The 19,915-nt window shown below is 45.8% G+C and overlaps 1 protein-coding gene across 2 annotated transcripts in view; it reads left to right on the top strand.

Moving 5' to 3' along the window:
• Positions 1 to 13,109: 13,109 nt before the first annotated feature.
• PUF60 (poly(U) binding splicing factor 60) overlaps positions 13,110 to 19,915 on the top strand; it is a 382,808-nt gene continuing 376,002 nt past the window's right edge. The window contains exon 1 of one of the 2 annotated variants that reach the window (XM_029592260.1): positions 13,110 to 13,261. In XM_029592260.1, the coding sequence (XP_029448120.1) occupies positions 13,241 to 13,261 (21 nt within the window). In that variant the 5' untranslated portion in view covers positions 13,110 to 13,240. The remainder of the gene's footprint in view (positions 13,262 to 19,915) is intronic. The other variant, XM_029592261.1, reaches the window with a different exon arrangement.

The raw sequence follows: 19,915 nt of genomic DNA, 5'->3' as shown, positions 1-19,915 counted from the left end.
CACATTTTCTTTACATCCACCTTATTATACATACCTTTTTGTATTTCTTTTCTCATTCAGATGGCTTTGCATAATTTATGTGCACATATTTTTTCACTATCAACATAGCTGTCATATTAAAATTATTTTGTTGTGCACAACAAATTCCTGTTTTTCCAATTCAAACACTGTCACAGTATTGCTATTACAGCATTTAATACATAGTACATACTCAAATATACTTGTGTTTTCCATTTACTATTATTTATTATAAGATGCGCGATTTCTCTTAATTCATATTTATATTTTTCAAAACAATTTTTTTTGTGTTGTTCCATTTCATTTTTCCTTACACACAGCACCCTTAATTTGCACCTAAATGGCTCAGCACATCCATTACCTTTTTAATAAATATAGATTTCCGGCACCATTAATATTTTTAATTTTTTTGTCCTATTATTTTTTTGTCCTCATTTTTCCACGTTATTACCCTTGTGTATTTACAGCTTTTCAACTCAGTGTCCGCACCGGCATATATTTTTGTTAAGGTTTTCATTTATACACCATCACATATCTGCTAATGTAGCATTGAATATATAGGTCACCCTTCTTTTTTTCATGTGGTTTTTATTTATTTTGCAACCTGTTATAGAGTATATATTGTAGCAACTTTTTTAAGAATGATAGGTCAGCGCAAATCCGCGCAATTTTCCCATTCTTAGTTTTATGTATTTATAATACACGGGCATTACCTTGTCACTCCCTTTTTTTGTTGATTGACAGCCGTTTTGGCGCGTTTTCAAACCCTTCAAATAAGAGGCCCCGGCGCTTTTCAGTCTTGATATTTTGATTCGAGAGAGACAAGATTTATGTTGTAGCGATTGGGCTGTGCAGCGCATCTATTGGTAAGTAATTCCCAATATCGATATAATTTCTGTGGCATGCCTTTTGATTTTTAATCAAACAAGTAGTTTTTATTGGCAATGATATTTTTTTTGCGGATAGACAGCCATTTTGGGGTGTTTAAGCAGTATTAAAATAATAAACGCTGGCGCCTGAGCCTCTTATTTGTGTTATTTCGATCTGAGAGCCATAGGATTGATGGTTCTATCGCGTATACAACGATAAGTAATTTTTAATATTGCTATCTTACGTGATAAGTGGTTCTGTATTAGCACAGGTATTTGAAACATGTACATATTCATCCCAGGTTTAGTGATTTCTTTTCAATTTCTTTTGCAATTTGACTGTCCGTAGTAAAGCACTTTGGGGGTAATTTTCAAAAGAAGTTACATGCGTAAATGTAGCTACTATTGTAGCAATTTTCAAAAGCCATTTACTCAAGTAAAGTGCACTTATGTGAGTAAATCCTATAGACAAGTCAATGGCATATATTGTAGCAATTTTCAAAAACCCACTTACTCAAGTAAAGTGAATTTACTCCAGTAAACCTGGTTTTTACTCGAGTAAATGCTTTTTAAAATCAGGCCCTTTATGCACAGCATCAAGAATGTGTTTTTTTGATGTATCCGTTGTTGTTAATTTATTTTGATACCTTGGTTACCAATTGACTTATAAGTTGTTTTCTCTTTTTTATGGTGTCTTCCGGCATAACACATCATTTTTGTATTCGGATCATTTTTGATAGGTATCGTTGATATTAAAGTGCATAAGATGACGACGTGGATATAGAATTGGTTGGTGTATGCACTAGTAAGCAATATCATTAGACATTTCGTATGAGAAATTCACATTAAATCACACTTCACAATTGATATATTTCATTTTCACATGGGTTTTAGTCTTTTTTTTTTTTTGTTTCACTTTTATTTATTTTTTATATGGTCTGTCTTAATTGTTCAATTTTTTCCTTTTTCACGCACACATCACAATTAGTTCATTCCACACATGCGTGGTGAGCATTATTTTTTATCATTTTTTATTTTTCAGTCATAAATAATATTTATTACTATTGTCATAATTTTCATTTATCATATTACATTTGTTTTAATTTTTATTCATATCAGAAATACAGTTATACAGAAAGGATACACCGATATATTGGAGGTAAAGGTAATATTATATTAACATTTTTTTATATATATTTATTGCAATTTATGTTTCCGCATATTATGTTACACCACATACATTTATATTACCATTATATATGTTCATTTTATATGTTCGTTTCAATTGTGTTTTTATAATTTTTTTATTAATTTATTTACCTTTATATGTTATTTATTGTGTGTTTTAGCCCCTGATGCAGCCCTATTGAAAGAGGGCGAAACTCGGCCAGAGTCGGGCTTGTTTGCACATTCTTGTCTCTATTCAATAAAGAAATCCAGATTGGACATTTGGCTGCTTATTCTGTATTTCTGCTCTCAAAGCATATACTACCCCCTTGCGAGCCCAAAGTTGAAACAGAGAGCTACAATCTCTTCCTGGCACAAATCCCACATTGCCCAATAATGGCATCAACATCGAGGTTATCCCCGCCAGGCCACCCTGCAAGCGCAACCATCGCCATGTGCGGATACAGGGGTGTAACAATATTCTGGGGAAGGCCAGTATGGGGCGCGCACTCTCGCTCGTTTGAATAAGGCTCAATGGCGACCAGGGGGCGGTCATGCGGTCACAGTAGTGGTAAGGGTCAGTGATCCACTCACCCACGAACCACAGCTGACAGGCAGCATTATAGAGCCGAAAATCTGGCAAGTCATATCACCCCCGCTCCCTGGAACATGCTAGCGTCGCATAGCTAAGTTGCGCCTTCTTCCCTCTCCATAAATATTTTTGGATCGCGGCACACAATCTCCTGAGATCTACGGCCCTCAGCCAACAAGGAATCATATGCAAAACATAAAGTACCTTAGGGGCTATCACCATTTTAACTAGCGCACATCGCCCAAACAGCGACAGCGGTAGGGCACTCCAAGCTTCCAACTGTATTTGTATCTTGTCCAAGACAGTGTGAACATTAAGATCATATAAACACCCCAAATTCCTAGGAATCCAGATCCCAAGGTATTTCAGCTTGTCGGAGGCCTACTTGAGAGGAAAGGGGCCATCCCATGTGTGCTGCAGCCGGGGTTCCAAAGCTAAGACTTCTGACTTTGCAAAATTAATTTTTAGACCCGCCATCCTCTGAAACTGGCCAAAAAAATCAATGATTATAGGTATGCTGGTCCGGGGCTGACCCACAAAAAGCAAAATGTCGTCGGCAAACATTGCTAACATGATTGTCGACACTAATACCCCACTCCCTGCGATCCCCTCGCAACTGGATGGCTAAGGGTTCAAGAGCCATGATAAAGTGCAGTGGGGAAAGAGGACAGCCCTGCCGAACCCTACAGTGCAGTGCAAAAGAGGGAGTCAGGACACCATTCACCAGGACACTAGCACTAGAGTTACTATACAACAGTTGAGCCATTGCAAAAACGCCCCCGAGATCCCATACTGATGCAGCGCCCAAAATAAATACTCCCACGACAACAAGTCAAACGCCTTTTCTGCGTCTAGACTAAGGGCCTCATTTTCCAATATCGCATTGGTATCGCATGCGATACCAAAAAGGGGTGTACCTTATGCTAATAAGCATGTGTATCGCAAATTGCGATATCAGCTATGCAAAAAGCTCTTATCGCAAGTTGCACTATTAGCCCAATTAGGGCTACATTGCCAGTATATATCGCGGTTCACGATGTTTCCGGACAGGCCTGTTTCAGTATGCTGCAGGCTTGAGAGAGAGAGAGAGAGAGAGAGAGAGAGAGAATGGGAGGCCCACCTAGTAACTCGAGGTGAGGGTTAAGTATTAGTGTAGGGGGGTAGGGGCCACTTTGACATTCAACGTGAGATGTACGAACAGAACAGTGGTCTCTTGTGAAGATTTGCTGGCTTTCGGAGTGAGGAAACTCACCCAAGATGAGATTTGGGCAAGGTTCTCTCAACCTAGCTTGAGGGACTCTCTACCTGGGTAACATCAGGCTAGGTTGAGAGAACATTGCCCAAATCTCATCTTGGAGTGAGTTTCCTCACTCCGAAGGCCAGCAAATCTTCACAAGAGACCACTGTTCTGTTCGTACATCTCACGTTGAATGTCAAAGTGGCCCCTACCCCCCTACACTAATACTTAACCCTCACCTCGAGTTACTAGGCTCTCTCTCTCTCTCTCTCTCCAGGCCTGATCGTGAACAGCGATAAACCTTTACCGGCCTCTAGCGCACAACTTAACGCAAATGAAAGAGATGTAGTTATTGGTCGCGTTAACACTGCGGCTGTTTCTCGGCACACGATAAATCCTCCCTACTTTACATTTACTCCGCCCCCTGAATACAAAATTTGCATTCGCAAATTGCGTTAACAGCTGTTAGCGCAATTTGCGGAATTATCACCCGCATTAACTCCTTGGAAAATGACCCCCTAAGTATCGCTGCCTCCTCCCCTGAGGGGTAGGACGCTGCACGTTACGTACCCCCTGATGACCCTGAATAAACCCCGACTGATCCCCATAAATGAGAGAGGGAAAAAGGCCACCTAGCCTGATGGCCAGAATAGCTGCGAGAAGTTTAATGTCAATACTAAGAAAGGAAATTGGCCTATAAGAACCCACTTCCAGTGGATCCTTGCCCGGCTTTGGCAGAACCACTATGAGCGAGTGATTTAAGGCAGCAGACAGCGAGTTAAGGTCTAGCAATTCATTGTAAAATTTGTGAAAGGGGTGACAGTAAAGAGAATTTCAGGATTTTATAAAACTCGGAGCCCAAGCTGTCCTGGCCCACTGCCTTCCCCAATTTAAGCTTCTGTATGGCCGCATGTACCTCTTGTTCACTAATAGGGACATTAAGGGCTGTCAGTTGCTCTGGAGATCAGCGCGGCCATGGGAGTTGAGAAAACAAGGCCTCAGTGGTCACCGGGTCTTGAGGTTTCTCTGCATATAGCCGCTGATAGAATTCAAGAAACCTGTCAGAAATGTCCCCTTTGTTACGATTCCTCCTGTAGCTTTGCCACAGGAGGCCTCTCACTTTTTCTCTGGAGGCCGCACCTAAGCCGGGGCCTTGCCTTGGAATTACTTGCTCCTGGATGTCTCACCTTCCAGCGCTCCGTCAGGCCTTCGTTTTTCATTGGAGCTCCACGTCTTGCCTTGATGTCCGCCTATTCCTGATGTCTGTGATCCTGTCCCGATGTTCCTCGCCTGTTCCTGAATTCCTGTACCCCAGGTTCCTCGTTGCCTCATTTCCTGGCGTGCCATGTTGTGGTCTGTGACCAGCCCATGGGTAGTGGCTGTGTAGGGCGCTCATGGTACAAGGCCATCTTCACCTGCACAAGTACAAGCCTCCGGAAGACTTCTGCTTCAGTCCTGAGTTGTCTTTGAATCCTTGCTTGCTTCCTTCCCGGTCTTCGCAGTTCCTTGCATTGTGTCGGTGCATGCCAAAGACTCTGACAGAACCTGTGCCATTCCAGCGTGGTCCACGACCAGCCTAGGATGGGCTGTGAAGGGTGCGCCTTGGTGCAGGCTTCTACCGAATCTTCGCCATGTTCCAGTTTTCATCTATTCCACACCTCGTCTGGAGCCTGCTTCACATTCAAGCGTGGTCCGTGACCAGTCCTGTGGGTCCGCCCTGTGGTGGGCTATGAAGGGTGCGCTGCATCGCAGTCTCAACCCAGTACTTGATCCTGCTTCTGAATACCTTTGCCTGCAGTACCTTGCTTCTGAACCTTCGTCCAAAGTCCTTGCACGAGTCTTCGTCTGCGCACTCAAGTGAGTCTTCGTCTGTATCTCCAAGTTCCTCATCTACGTCTAGAGTCTCTATGTTCCAGAGCCTTTGTCTGCCCTCGTCCGTAGTCCGGCCTGCTGCTTCTTGTCATTCCTTGTGGCAGGTCCGAAAGGGCTGGGAACGGTCGGAGGACTGTACAATAACCGACACCACTGTGTTGGCTCCAAAAGCATGCAGGTCCGGCAGAGGGTCAGATCGTCTGTCTCCACCCATGCTGGGACACGCCTCACCTACCCTTGGTGCTGCCTTGGAGTTCTCTGGGGTCGTGAAGAGGCCCAAGGGCACACAATCCCCTCAAGATGGGATCGCTCTCCTAGCGCTCCCCTTCTGTAACAGTATGCAAGGCCATGTGTCCGGTGAACGTGTTCTTGAGATGGAAATCCTGCTTCAGAGTTTTCTTTCCAAGTTTGTTTCTGGATTTTTAATTGTACTCCTGAAAATGTTTTTTTTCTCTGGCCTTTGGTTTTCGACCTGCTGGAAGTGCCAGCTGTCTGGTTCCTACAAAATGCAGGAGGCGCCTGCAACCAGACTTTCAGTTTCTCATTGTTTCCAGGATGGGGTTCCACGACCTGCAGGAGGTGCCTGCGCCCCTCCTGATGTTTGCTGCCATAGCCTGATCCCGTCCTGAATTCCCACCCGTGTTTTCTTCTCTTGTTCCTGGTCTTCTATTCCTTACTCTGCTTGTTTGTGCTATGGTCCCTTTTGCTTGTTTGTGCTGTGGTTCCTTTCGCTCGTTTGTGCTGTTTGTCCTTTTTGCTTGTTTGTGCTGTTGTTTGTCTTTCGCTCGTTTGTGCTGTTTGGCCTTTCGCTCGTTTGTGCTGTGGTCCCTTTTGCTTGTTTGTGCTGTGGTCTCTTTTTGCTCGTTTGGGCTGTTCTTGTGCTCCCTGTTCACGTGCTCCCTGTTCACGTGCTCCCTGTTCACGTGCTCCCTCTTTTGTTTATTTTTTATGTCGGTCACGTGTTCTCTGGTCGCGTGTTTTCTGGTTCAGTGTTCTCTTGGTTTTGTGTTTCTTGATCTTTTGGGTTCTTTGTACCTTGGTCCTGTTGTCTTGTTTTTCCTTGGCTTTGTTTGTTTGCTTGCTTTTTCTGCTGTTTTTGTTTGTTTTGCTGTGTCTGTCTTGCTTCTGGCCTTACTGTTGCTTGTCTTGTTTCGCTTGCCTGTTCTAGTTGTTTCTTTTGCTTTTGTATTCCCAGTATTGTTCTTGTCTCTCGGTTCCATGTTTTTCCTTGTCTGCTGTTCTATGTTCTGTTTTGTTCCTGGTCCTCCCAAAAGAGGAGGGGGCCCCCTTTAAGGGGGGGGAGTACTGTTACGATTCCTCCTGTAGCTGTGCCACAGGAGGCCTCTCACTTTTTCTCTGGAGGCCGCACCGAAGCCGGGGCCTTGCCTTGGAATTACTTGCTCCTGGATGTCTCGCCTTCCAGCGCTCCGTCAGGCCTTCGTTTTTCATTGGAGCTCCATGTCTCGTCTTGAAGTCCGTCGCCTGTTCCTGATGTCTGTGATCCAGTCCTGATGTCCTGTACCCCAGGTTCCTCGTTGCCTCCTTTCCTAGCGTACCATGTTGTGGTCTGTGACCAGCCCATGGGTAGTGGCTGTGTAGGGCGCTCATGGTACAAGGCCATCTTCACCTGCGCAAGTACAAGCCTCCGGAAGACTTCTGCTTCAGTCCTGAGTTGTCTTTGAATCCTTGCTTGCTTCTGTCCTGGTCTTCGGAGTTCCTTGCTTTGCGTCCGTCCATGCCAAAGACTCTGACTGAACCTGTGACATTCCAGCGTGGTCCGTGACCAGCCTAGGATGGGCTGTGTAGGGTGTGGCTTGGTGCAGGCTTCTACCGAATCTTTGTCATGTTTCAGTTTTCATCTATTCCACACCTCGTCTAGAGCCTGCTTTGCATTCAAGCGTGGTCTGTGACCAGCCCATGGGTAATGGCTGTGTAGGGCGCGCTGCGTCGCAGTCTCAACACAGTACTTGATCCTGCTTCTGAATACCTTTGCCTGCAGTACCTTGCTTCTGAATCTTCGTCCAAAGTCCTTGCACGAGTCTTCGTCTGCGCACTCAAGTGAGTCTTCGTCTGTATCTCCAAGTTCCTCGTCTACGTCTAGAGTCTCTATGTTCCAGAGCCTTCGTCTGCCCTCATCCGTAGTCCGGCTTGCTGCTTCTTGTCATTCCTTGTGGCAGGTCCAAAAGGGCTGGGAATGGTCGGAGGACTGTACAATAACCAACACCACTGAGTTGGCTCCAAAAGCATGCAGGTCCAGCAGAGGGTCAGATTGTCCTTCTCCACCCATGCTGGGACACGCCTCACCTACCCTTGGTGCTGCCTTGGAGTTCTCTGGGGTCGTGCCGAGGCTCAAGGGCACCCAATCCCCTCAAGATGGGATCGCTCTCCTAGCACTCCCCTTCTTTAACAGTATGCATAAGAACATAAGAAATTGCCATGCTGGGTCAGTCCAAGGGTCCATCAAGCCCAGCATCCTGTTTCCAACAGAGGCCAAACCAGGCCACAAGAACCTGGCAATTATCCAAACACTAAGAAGAACCCATGCTACTGATGCAATTAATAGCAGTGACTATTCCCTAAGTAAACTTGATAAATAGCCGTTAATGGACTTCTCTTCCAAGAACTTATCCAAACCTTTTTTGAACCCAGCTACACTAACTGCACTAACCACATCCTCTGGCAACAAATTCCAGAGCTTTATTGTGCGTTGAGTGAAAAAGAATTTTCTCCGATTAGTCTTAAATGTGCTACTTGCTAACTTCATGGAATGCCCCCTAGTCCTTCTATTATTCGAAAGTGTAAATAACCGAGTCACATCTATTCGTTCAAGACCTCTCATGACATTAAAGACCTCTATCATATCCCCCCCTCAGCCGTCTCTTCTCCAAGCTGAACAGCCCTAACCTCTTCAGCCTTTCCTCATAGGGGAGCTGTTCCATCCCCTTTATCATTTTGGTTGCCCTTCTCTGAACCTTCTCCATCGCAACTATATCTTTTTTGAGATGTGGCGACCAGAATTGTACACAGTATTCAAGGTGTGGTCTCATCATGGAGCGATACAGAAGCATTATAACATCCAGTTTTATTAACCATTCCCTTCCTAATCATTCTAACATTATGTTTGCTTTTTTGACTGTCGCAGCACACTGAGCTGAAGATTTCAATACATTATCCACTATGACGCCTAGATCTCTTTCCTGGGTGGCAGCTCCTAAGATAGAACCTAACATTATGTAACTACAGCAAGGGTTATTTTTACCTAAATGCATCACTTTTCACTTGTCCATGTTAAATATCATCTGCCATTTGGATGCCCAATCTTCCAGTATCACAAGGTCCTCCTGCAATTTATCACAATCCACTTGAGATTTAACTACTCTGCATAATTTTGTGTCATCCACAAATTTGATCACCTCACTCGTTGTACCCCTTTTCAGATCATTTATAAATATATTAAAAAGCAATGGTTCAAGTATAGATCCCTGAGGCACTCTACTGTTTTCCTTTTTCCACTGTGAAAACTGACCATTTAATCCTACTCTCTGTTTCCTGTCTTTTAATCAGCTTGCTATCCACAAAAGGACTTCGCCTCCTATCCCATGACTTTTTAGTTTTCTTAGAAGCCTCTCATTCAGGACTTTGTTGAATCCAAAAAACAAAGTGGAAGCCGATCAATATTGCTGAGTAGCGAAGAAACGAAAAATATCGGTGTAACAAGGGTCTCTTTATTCGAACTTGCCCAACTCTGGCCGAGTTTCGCTCACATAGGAGCTGCCTCAGGGGCTACTACGGACAAAATTTATATTAAAATCAAAACACACATATATATAAGACAAATTAACATAAATGTATGTAAATATGAAAATTGTAACATACTTATAAATAAAATAAAATACACTCAGTTGTGTGCACATAATTCAACAACAAAGAAATTATATATGAATTGAAAAGCACAAACATTTATGAAAACGTGAATGAATAAAATAAATAAAATATACAAATATCTATAAATGAATAAATAAATGAGCACTGTAAAGAATCAAATTGGCTTAGATCAGTATTACACAGTTTCTGAATTTCAATTGTGTTTATAGGTGTGTGTTTCAGCACGATGGATGTAGATGCAACAGAGAAATAACATAAACTGGTGAAATAGACCTATGGTTGCAACAAAAAATGCCTGTACAGATGGGTTCTTTAAATATGACAACTTCAATGTGAAACCATCACAATATACTAATAACGATTCTAAAAAAGACAACTTGGTGTTAAAATGGAGTATGTGTTGCGGTCCCAACCGCTTCCCTTCTGTTAGGGCCCAAGCCCGCCTACCTCCGCTTCCGGGATCACCGCGTTCTGCCCGCTCCGGGCCCCGGGGGCTTCTCTCACTCCACGTGGCGGCCGCCATTACGTGCCTGCTTCTCGTCAGCCTCGCACGCGCGCGAGGACGCCCGTCTTGAGCGCCCAGCTCCCGGAAGCCTGGCCCCACCCGCGCTGCTGACGTCACGCCCAAGTCCCGATATAACCGGCGCTCAAACTCTCTCTCTCATCGCCTTGCAACGAGGTTCACAACTCCATAGTTGTTCTTAGTTGCGTTCCTGGTGATCTTCACGTTGTCTGCTTCCGACCCTGGTTTGCCTCTGACCCCGCTTCTGCCTGCTGCCTGCCTCCGACTCCGGTTTGCCTCTGACTCCTCTTCTGCCAGCTGCCTGCCTCTGACTCCGGTTTGCCTCTGACTCCGCTTCTGCCTGCTGCCTGCCTCCGACTCCGGTTTGCCTCTGACTCCGCTTCAGCCTGCTGCCTGCCTCCGACTCCAGGTTTGCCTCTGACTCCGCTTCAGCCTGCTGTCTGCCTCCGACTCCGGTTTGCTTCTGACTTCCGCTTCAGCCTGCAGCCAGCCTCTGACTCCGGCCTGCTTCTGACTCCACTTCAGCCTACAGCCTGCTTCAGACTCCGGTTTGCTACAGACTCTGCTTCAGTCTACAGCCTGCTTCAGACTCCGGTTTGCTACAGACTCCGCTGCCGCCCGCTGCCCTGCCTTCAGCCGGCCCTCGGCCCTGTGCAGCCGGTCCCCTGCCTTCCGGGTACCTTGGACTTCCCTTTCTCCTCACTCTGGTCCCGGTCTACGCCTATCTCAGCCTCTGGACTTTCTGTCTCACTTCCAAGTCCCAAGGACCCGGGATCCTACGGGCTCCTCCCGGGGGGTCCCTGGTTCCTGGGTGAACTCCTCTGGCCTGTGGCTCCGCCTCCCGGCCTACCCTGCCTCCCTAGGTAGGTCGGCCCAAGGATCCACTATCTCTCCAGCAGTGTCCAACTGCAACAGTATGGACATACTTTTAGATGTTAAAACAGATAGAATATAGGAAAGTCCTATAATAATTTGAATCTGTAAAATTGAAAAATAAAAATAAAAACATCTACTTATGTTTAAAATAATATGAGATAAAAGTTCACTACTAAGATTTAAATGTAAACATTTAAAATTTAAAATAAAAAATAAATAAATAATAAATATGAGTGAATGATGCTCTAGAGCCACAGAGAGAAGTTAGGTAATGCCTGCATGGTGGCAAACCAAAGTATTCTGCTCATGCCTGTTTTTAGGTATCTGGAAATGAGCGATCTTATTTAGGTACAAGATGAATTACTTTAACGCAGTCATTGCAGTCAATGCCACGGATACGGTATTCAGAATTGTACCAGGTATGATTAACAAAGTATCAAAAATCTGAAAAATATTTGAAAAGATGTGTGCAAAAGAAGTTCACTCAAACAAAGTGTATAAATTAAAATTGCTTAATATTATTTATGTTTTGAACGAATCTGAATTACCTTAGCGCTGTCAGTGCAGATATGAGATGACAATTTCAATGCTGCAGTTTATTATATCAGGCACCCATTGCTACAGGTGTCTAAATTGTGCAGTCATAAGATTGTGCGATTTGGGGCAGATTTTCAAAGGCTACGCGCGTAACCCAAGAAGATCTGCCCCTGCGCGCGCCGAGCCTATTTTGCATAGGCTCGGGGGCGCACGCAAGCCCCGGGACGCGTGTATGTCCTGGGGCTTCGAAAAAGGGGCGTTCCGTGGGTGGGGCGCTGGCCCGGGGGCATTCTGGGGGTGTGACAGAGGCCTCTGGAACAGCCGCTGTGCTGGGGGATGGCGCGCCGGCAGCTGGCCTGCCTAAGTTACGCTTGCCCGGAGGCAGGCGTAACTTCAATAACGGTGGTGGTGGGGGGGGGTTTATTAGATAGGGGAAGAGAGGGGAAGGTGGGGAGGGCGGAGGGAACAGAGGGAGCCTGCGCAGCTCGGCGCATGCAAGTTGCACAATTGTGCACCCCCTTGCATGTGCCGACCTTGGATTTTATAACATGTGCGCGGCAGCGCGCGCATGTTATAAAATCTACACCCGCGCGCAGGTTTGAAGATCTGCCCCTTTTTGAGCAAATCAATACTTATTTATTTTTCGCCACCATAAGCTGTAAATTCAAGAGATAGGATGATACTATGGACACATTTATTGTAACACATAGGACCATATTTTGTGATGTTTTTCATGAGCCCTTGACTCCTCTGGCGTTAAAGTCCTTGTATTACAAAATATGCATTGGGTCCCCAGTGCTTTCCTGCATTAGGTGGTAATAGTTAATGACCTCATTTAAATGGAATTTGCATGCATTGGGCACTATCAGGTTCGTGTATGTTAGGGTGCAGATTTTGGATGCGGTGTTCACCTTACTGCATCAGGTGCTGGTCTTTGCACTCAAAACTCGCACCCGTGTGTAAACTTGCGTGCGACTTTATTGCATTGGCCTGTCTGTTAGCATCAGGGCCAGGTGCTAGCACAGCTACAAATGAGGCACTGCCATGGCACTCTGTCTATGGGTGACAACATCTTACATCTACGCTTTGAGATCATGCCAGGTACTTGTGACCTGGATTGACTACTCTTGGAAATAGGATACTGGGTTTCATGGACCCTTGATCTGACCCTGTATGGCAGTTCTTAAAATTATATTTGTGAGGGTACAATTCAGCATATGCTACTTTAGGACATTTATTACCATGAGGCTGCGAGACGCGCCCAGGTGTGTAGCTTGTGCTCTCTTCCAGCTCTCCAATCCCGGGCTTTGATAATTAAACTAGGTGGGGAGAGAGCATACTGCTCGTGGACCAGAAATGGTATCCAGCGTGGCTGATGCAAATACAGCAACAAAGAATTGTGTCTGGGTACAGCAAGATGGCGACTTCCGGGACCCCCATTCCAGCCGCCCGCCGCCTGTCTCGCGCTGCACGACAAAGCGCGGCGCTGTGACTCTCGCGCATGCGCGCGCGAGGAGGCCGGCCAGTAGCACGCTCTGGAGCGCGTGAGAGACGATTTCGCGAGCTTTTGTTGCTCCCCCCCCCCCGTTTCTTTCTCTGCGCCTTGGAGATCTCGCGAGATTTGCCGCGGGCCTGGAGGAAAGTTGGGAAGGAAAGTGGAAGAAATGGCGACCGCGATAGCTCTGGTAAGAAAGACCGCGAGCGTGAAAGCGGACGCGGGAGGGAGGGAGGGGAGATGCGGGGGTGAAGGCGAGGAGGGGAAGGGCGCAGAGAGAAGAAAATATGGGAGAGGGGGAGGGTAAGAGTGGGCAGGCGCACAGACCCGAAACGAGAGGACAGCGAAGGGTGGGGAGAGGTGGGAGTGAAGGACCGCGGAGGTGTCAGCGGGGGAAAGGCCCCCACAGAGCCGAGGCCTAAGCTTTTTCGGTAATGAGCAGAAGTACCGCGGGGGTGGGGCCGTGCAGGAGAGGCCCGGATTATATATATGAGGATAGGCAGGAGTAGTGTGCTGAGCACAGGCTGCAGGACGGTCGCTGGGCAGATCTGACATTAACATGGTAAATGATGGCAGATAAAGACCAGTCGGCCCTTCCAGTCTGTCAGGTTGCCTTCCTCTTACTGGTGCTTTATCACTTTGAGCAGATGTCTAGGTGAGCATACAATGCCTGTATTAAACAATCCCAGTTCTCCTTTCTCTTCATATCTTTGAACTGAGGTATAAACTTGTCACAGTGTGGTGACTCCTGGCCTTATCTCCCTTTTTGGCTGTTGGAAGCCCCATACATAATCCAGTATCCCAGGCCCTGCTATTGTCCTACCACCAAGGTTTATTTAATATTCCAAACAGTGCCCAAAACTAATGAGGCTGTCAGCCACACTTCTATTCCTCCTCGTCCTCATTGGTATTGGAGTTATTACCATGTCCGCTTCATGCAGGTTGCCCCAGCTTTCTTGAAAGCCTCCCTCAGGACTGAAAAATCCAGGATGCTAGGTCATCAAGGCTGCTAAATTTCAATGTGGCTGCTAGCCTAGGCAGAAGAACTGATGCAACAGGGCCCATGCTGATGAGACTAGAGGGAGCCTGATGGGAAGATTGGGATGGGAGGTGCAGCTGAAGGGAAGAAAAGAAGAGAGAGGCTGGGGAGGCAGGGAAGGCAAAAACCAATATCTATTTATTTTATAAACCACAATAAAAATAAAAACATATGAAGTGCCAAGCTGGGTCAGATTAATCAATCATTGAGCCCTGCATCCTGTCTGTTCTGTAGAAACATGCCCTTTATAAACCTAGCTATGCAGTACTTTCAGCTTGACCACATCCTCTGGCTTCCTATAGCTCAGTTTTTATTGACTGCAAAAAACACTTTCTTGGATTTGTTTTAAATCTGCAAACAGTTTATGGAGTGTTCCCTGTTCCTAGTACTATTTTAAAGGGAAAATAATCATTCCCTATCATAGTGGCTCTCAGACCTGTCCTGGAGGACCCAACCAGTCAGGTTTTCAGGATATCTTTAATGAATATGTATGAGATACATTTGCATACAATTCAGGCACTGCATGTAGATCTTGTGATTGGATTGGCCACTGTTGGAAAAAGGATGCTTGGTCTGATCCAATATGGCAACTTATGTTCTCTCTTATGGAAATATGACGGCAGAAAAAGATTTTATGGCCTATCCAGTCTGCCCATCCATCCAATTAATTTAGAATTATAATTATCCCAGGACAAGCAGGATGCTAGTCCTCACATATGGGTGATGTCACTGACGGAGCCCTATTTTGGGAAAACTTTCTGTCAAAGTTTCTAGAAACTTTTGACTGGCACTGTGTGGCCACTGAGCATGCCTAGCATGCCAAGATATTCTCTGCCACAGGGGTCTCTCTCTAGTCTTCATTTTTCCGTGCTGCTGTAAGCATCGCGGAGCAAGGAGCCCTGTGAGTTTTCTCACAGACTTACTGACTAGAAAGTCATTGATTTTTCAAAATATTTTTGTCCCATACAGGATTTCTCTCACATTTCCACCGGCTGGTGAGAAATCATAGTCTCGTTTTTACTTTTCAGTAAAAACTCTCTCTCAGAAGTTTTCCCCTCTTTTCATCGACGGCTGTCGGGAAAAGATGGCTTCAGGTTTTTAAAAATGTCCAGTATGTAACCGGACAATGTCTATAACAGATCCACACCTTGAGTGTGTTCTCTGTTTAGGAGATAAACACGATGTCTCATCCTGCCCTCAATGTGCAGAGATGACTCCCAAAGGAAGAAAACTTTGACAGGAGAAGATGGAACATCTCTTTCACCTTCAGCTTCTTCCTTCTCTTTCAACATCGACAAAATCGTCCCCATCAGGAGTTTCAAAGAAAGTTTTACTGAAAAAATGTCGTCTGGAAGGATCGGGAGATCAAGCATCGCCATTGGCTTCGGCATCAATAAGGTCAGTGGTCGAGCATAGGCCTAAACATCGACACCGACACACACCGACTCTAGCATCAACCCTCTCCCCGGAGGAACCGACAGCTAAGCGGCAGAAACCTCAGGAAACTCCGATACAAACGGCGCCGGGGCCTTCATCATCATCGATTGAAGCTCCACAGGGATCTGTGGAGGTAATACCAACGCCTACACCGCCACCGCATGCAGCTGCTCTGTCCACACCAGCTGTATGGCAGGAATTGTCTAATTTTATAAGACAAGCGGTGATCCAGGCCCTGAAAGAACAGACACCTATTCCGGCGACTGTGCCGGTGACATCACCGATGCCAGTGCCAACACTGATACCAGTTCTTGAACAGATGCCGGTACCTTTGTCGATGTCGGTGATTCCACCAACACCGGTCACCATACCGATGCCGACAACTTTGCCGATTCCGATGCTGATGTCACTAATTACATCGATGCCGGTACCTAAACCGATGACATCGCAATCACTGAAGACAACACCATCTTCGGTTCCGATACCGTCGCCATCGATGCCAACCTTGCCTGGGGATCCAGGAAGTTCAGAATTGGCACTATATCAGCTGTTAATGGAAAAATATCATAGACTGCTCTATTCTCTTCCCTCAAATCCACAGGAAGAACAACCTGAGGAATCACTTATAGATGATCCATTACCAGGACCTTCAGGGATTCCTCGACCACCTGCAACTTCCAAAACTTTTCCTCAACCCCAAGATCCATATGATACTTGGAGTGACACGCAATCAGACACCTCATCTGAAGCTTTTATGTCTGATCCATCCCCACCAAATCCAAGGAAAAAATCTCCTCCAGAAGATTTTTCATTTACATCTTTTGTACAGGAAATGGCTGACACCATACCATTCACTTTAGTCACTGAGCAAGATACCAGACCACAAACATTGGAGGTGCTTCAATTTGTAGACCCTCCAAAACAAGTGGTAGCTATACCAGTCCATGATGTTCTGCTGGATTTGCAACATCGCATTTGGGAACATCCATGCTCCGTGCCAGCTGTTAACAAACGAATGGATAGTACATATTTGGTGCAGTCTGCTCCTGGTTACCAAAAGTCGCAGCTCCCTCACCAGTCAGTAGTGGTAGAGTCTGTGCAAAAGAAGTCCAAGAGGATTAGACCACATTCCTCAAATCCCCCAGGTAAAGATCACAGATTTTTAGATTCCCTGGGACAGAAGGTCTACCAAGGGGCCATATTAAATTCTAGGATATCTTCATATCAACTTTACATGACCCAATACCAGAGAAATTTATGGAAGCAAATACAAAATTTTATTCCATCTCTTCATCACAATATCAAGAAGCAGCCCAAGCCATCATCCAAAAAGGACTGGAGGCAGGCAAACATGAAGTACGTGCAGCCTATGATGGCTTCGAGACAGCTTCCAGGGTGGCTGCATCGGGGATCAGTGCCAGGCGTTGGGCATGGCTTAAAGCCTCGGATCTCAGGCCTGAAGTCCAGGATAAATTAGTAGATCTTCCATGCCTGGGAGATAACCTCTTTGGATCCAAAGTACAGGATGCAGTTACGCAGTTAAAAGAGCATACGGAAACCCAGAGACAGCTTTCCTCGATCCCACAGGATCCACCTACGCACTCAGTTCGTAGGCCTCAAAGAAAAGACACTAGAAGAACATTCTATAGGCAACGACGGTACTACCCTCCTGCATCTGGAACCAGGTATTCTAGACCACAACAAAGGCCTCAGCCCAGACAACCTAGGGCGGCTAGGCCTCAACCCACGCCACAGACAGGACCTGCTGCTGGCTTTTGAGTCCACTCCCAGAGAACACAGCCACCTCTCCAATCCTCAGCCACAACTTCCGGTAGGAGGTTGAGTATCCTCCTTTTACACCCATTGGGTTCAAATAACAACAGACCAATGGGTACTTCAATCATATCTCGAGGTTACCAACTCAATTTCCTCTCAATTCCAAGAGATTCTCCTCCGAGACCTCTTTCTCTCAGCGAAAATCACATACTCCAATTGCAAGTAGAATTATCCATCCTTCTGAAAGCCAGGGCTGTAGAGCCAGTGCCCCGGACTCAGCATGGCAGAGGATTCTATTCCCGTTATTTCCAAAGAAAACCGGAGGCCTACGTCCCATCCTAGACCTCAGAAATCTCAACAAATTTCTGAAGAAAGAAAAATTCAGGATAGTTTCTCTAGGCACCATGCTTCCACTTCTTCAAACAGGAGATTGGCTTTGTTCTCTGGATCTTCAAGATGCTTATGCTCACATTCCAATATTCCCTCCTCATCGCAAGTACCTGCGCTTCATGGTGGGGCATCAACATTTCCAGTACAGAGTACTACCATTCGGACTTGCCTCTGCTCCCAGAGTATTCACCAAATGTCTGGCAGTAATAGCAGCACACTTGCACAAGAAAAGTGTCCATGTATTTCCCTTTTTAGACGACTGGCTCATCAGAAGTCAATCTCAACAAGGAGCTCTGGCTTCTCTCAATCAAACAATTACTCTACTTCACTCCATGGGCTTTCTCATCAATTATCAAAAGTCCCATCTCACTCCATCTCACCTGCTTCAATTCATAGGAGCAGAATTGAACACCATCCTCTCAAAGGCCTTTCTACCAGAGGATCGGGCAGAGACACTTTCCCTTTTGGCAAATTCCATTTACTCAACGAAACAAGCAACAGCTCATCAGTTTCTCACCTTGCTAGGCCACATGGCCTCCACAGTTCTTGTCACTCCTATGGCAAGACTAGCCATGAGAGTCACCCAATGGACTTTAAGATCACAATGGATCCAAGCCATTCAACCACTGTATTCTCCAATTCAAGTAACCCACCAGCTGTGTTCCTCTCTTCTTTGGTGAGTGAACAAGGACAACTTGCGCAAGGGCCTACCCTTCCAACAGCCAGTTCCACAGATAACTTTAACTACAGATGCATCCACCTTGGGTTGGGGAGCTCACATACACAACCTCCAAACCCAAGGTACTTGGACAAAACTCGAAGCAACATTTCAAATCAATTTTCTGGAACTTCGAGTTATACGTTATGCTCTGCATGCGTTCAAGGTCTGCCTTTCACACAAAACTGTTCTCATCCAAACGGACAACACAGTTGCCATGTGGTACATCAACAAACAGGGAGGTATAGGCTCGTATCTCCTTTGTCAAGAAGCTGCACAGATTTGGGGCTGGGCCCTGAACCATTCAATGTTCCTCCAGGCCACTTATCAGGCAGGCATTCACAATGTAGTGGCAGATTGCCTCAGTCATCAGTTCCAACCACACGAGTGGTCCCTGGATCTCTCAGTAGTGACCAGGATATTTCAGCGTTGGGGGCAACCAACAATAGATCTCTGCGTCACATCTGAATCACAAAGTGGATACATTCTGTTCTCTACACAAACAGAAGAACCAGCCAGCCAAGGACGCCTTTGCTCGCCCTTGGAACTCAGGCCTTCTATACGATTAACCTCCAGTACCGCTCATAACCAAAACTCTAGTGAAACTACAACAGGACAGGGGGACCATGATTCTCATAGCCCCGTATTGGCCTCGACAAGTATGGTTTCCCACACTTCTAGACCTCTCAGTCAGGGACCCAATTTGTCTGGGAGTAGCTCCCACTCTCATAACTCAGGATCAGGGTCAGTTGTGCCATCCCAACCTTCAATCCCTTTCCCTGACAACATGGATGTTGAAAGCTTGATCTTACAACCACTCAATCTTTCAACTAATGTATCTCAAGTGCTTATAGCTTAACGTAAACCTTCAACACGAAAAAACTATTTTCGAAATGGAAAAGATTTACTTTGTGGTGCAGGCAAAAGAGTATTGATCCTTTCACCTGCCCTACAACTTCTCTGCTAGATTACTTATGCCATCTTTCAGATTCTGGTCTTCAGACATCATCTGTCAGTCCATTTAAGGGCAATCTCAGCTTACCATAACAAGATGGGAGATGCACCAATATCCATGCAACCTCTTGTCAGCAGGTTTATGAGAGGTTTAACTCAACTTAAACGACCAATTCAGCCGCCAGTCACAGAGTGGGACCTGAATCTGGTCTTAACAAGGCTCATGCGTTCTCCTTTCGAACCCATGAATTCCTGTGATCTTAAATTTCTCACATGGAAGACTATCTTCCTCATAGCCATTACATCAGCTAGAAGGGTTAGTGAGTTACAAGCACTTGTCACCTACTCACCCTATACAAAATTCCTACATGACAGAGTGGTTCTCCGTACACATCCAAAATTGCTTCCCAAAGTAGTTACGGAATTCCACTTGAACCAATCCATAGTTTTACCTTTTTTCCAAGGCCTCATTCTCACCAAGGAGAAGGGGCCTTACATACCTTGGACTGTAAACTTGTGCTAGCATTTTA

The sequence above is a fragment of the Rhinatrema bivittatum genome, chromosome 2 (genome assembly GCF_901001135.1).
Source record: "Rhinatrema bivittatum chromosome 2, aRhiBiv1.1, whole genome shotgun sequence".
Classification (NCBI taxonomy): domain Eukaryota; kingdom Metazoa; phylum Chordata; class Amphibia; order Gymnophiona; family Rhinatrematidae; genus Rhinatrema; species Rhinatrema bivittatum.
This window is presented reverse-complemented; position numbering and strand designations above follow the sequence as displayed.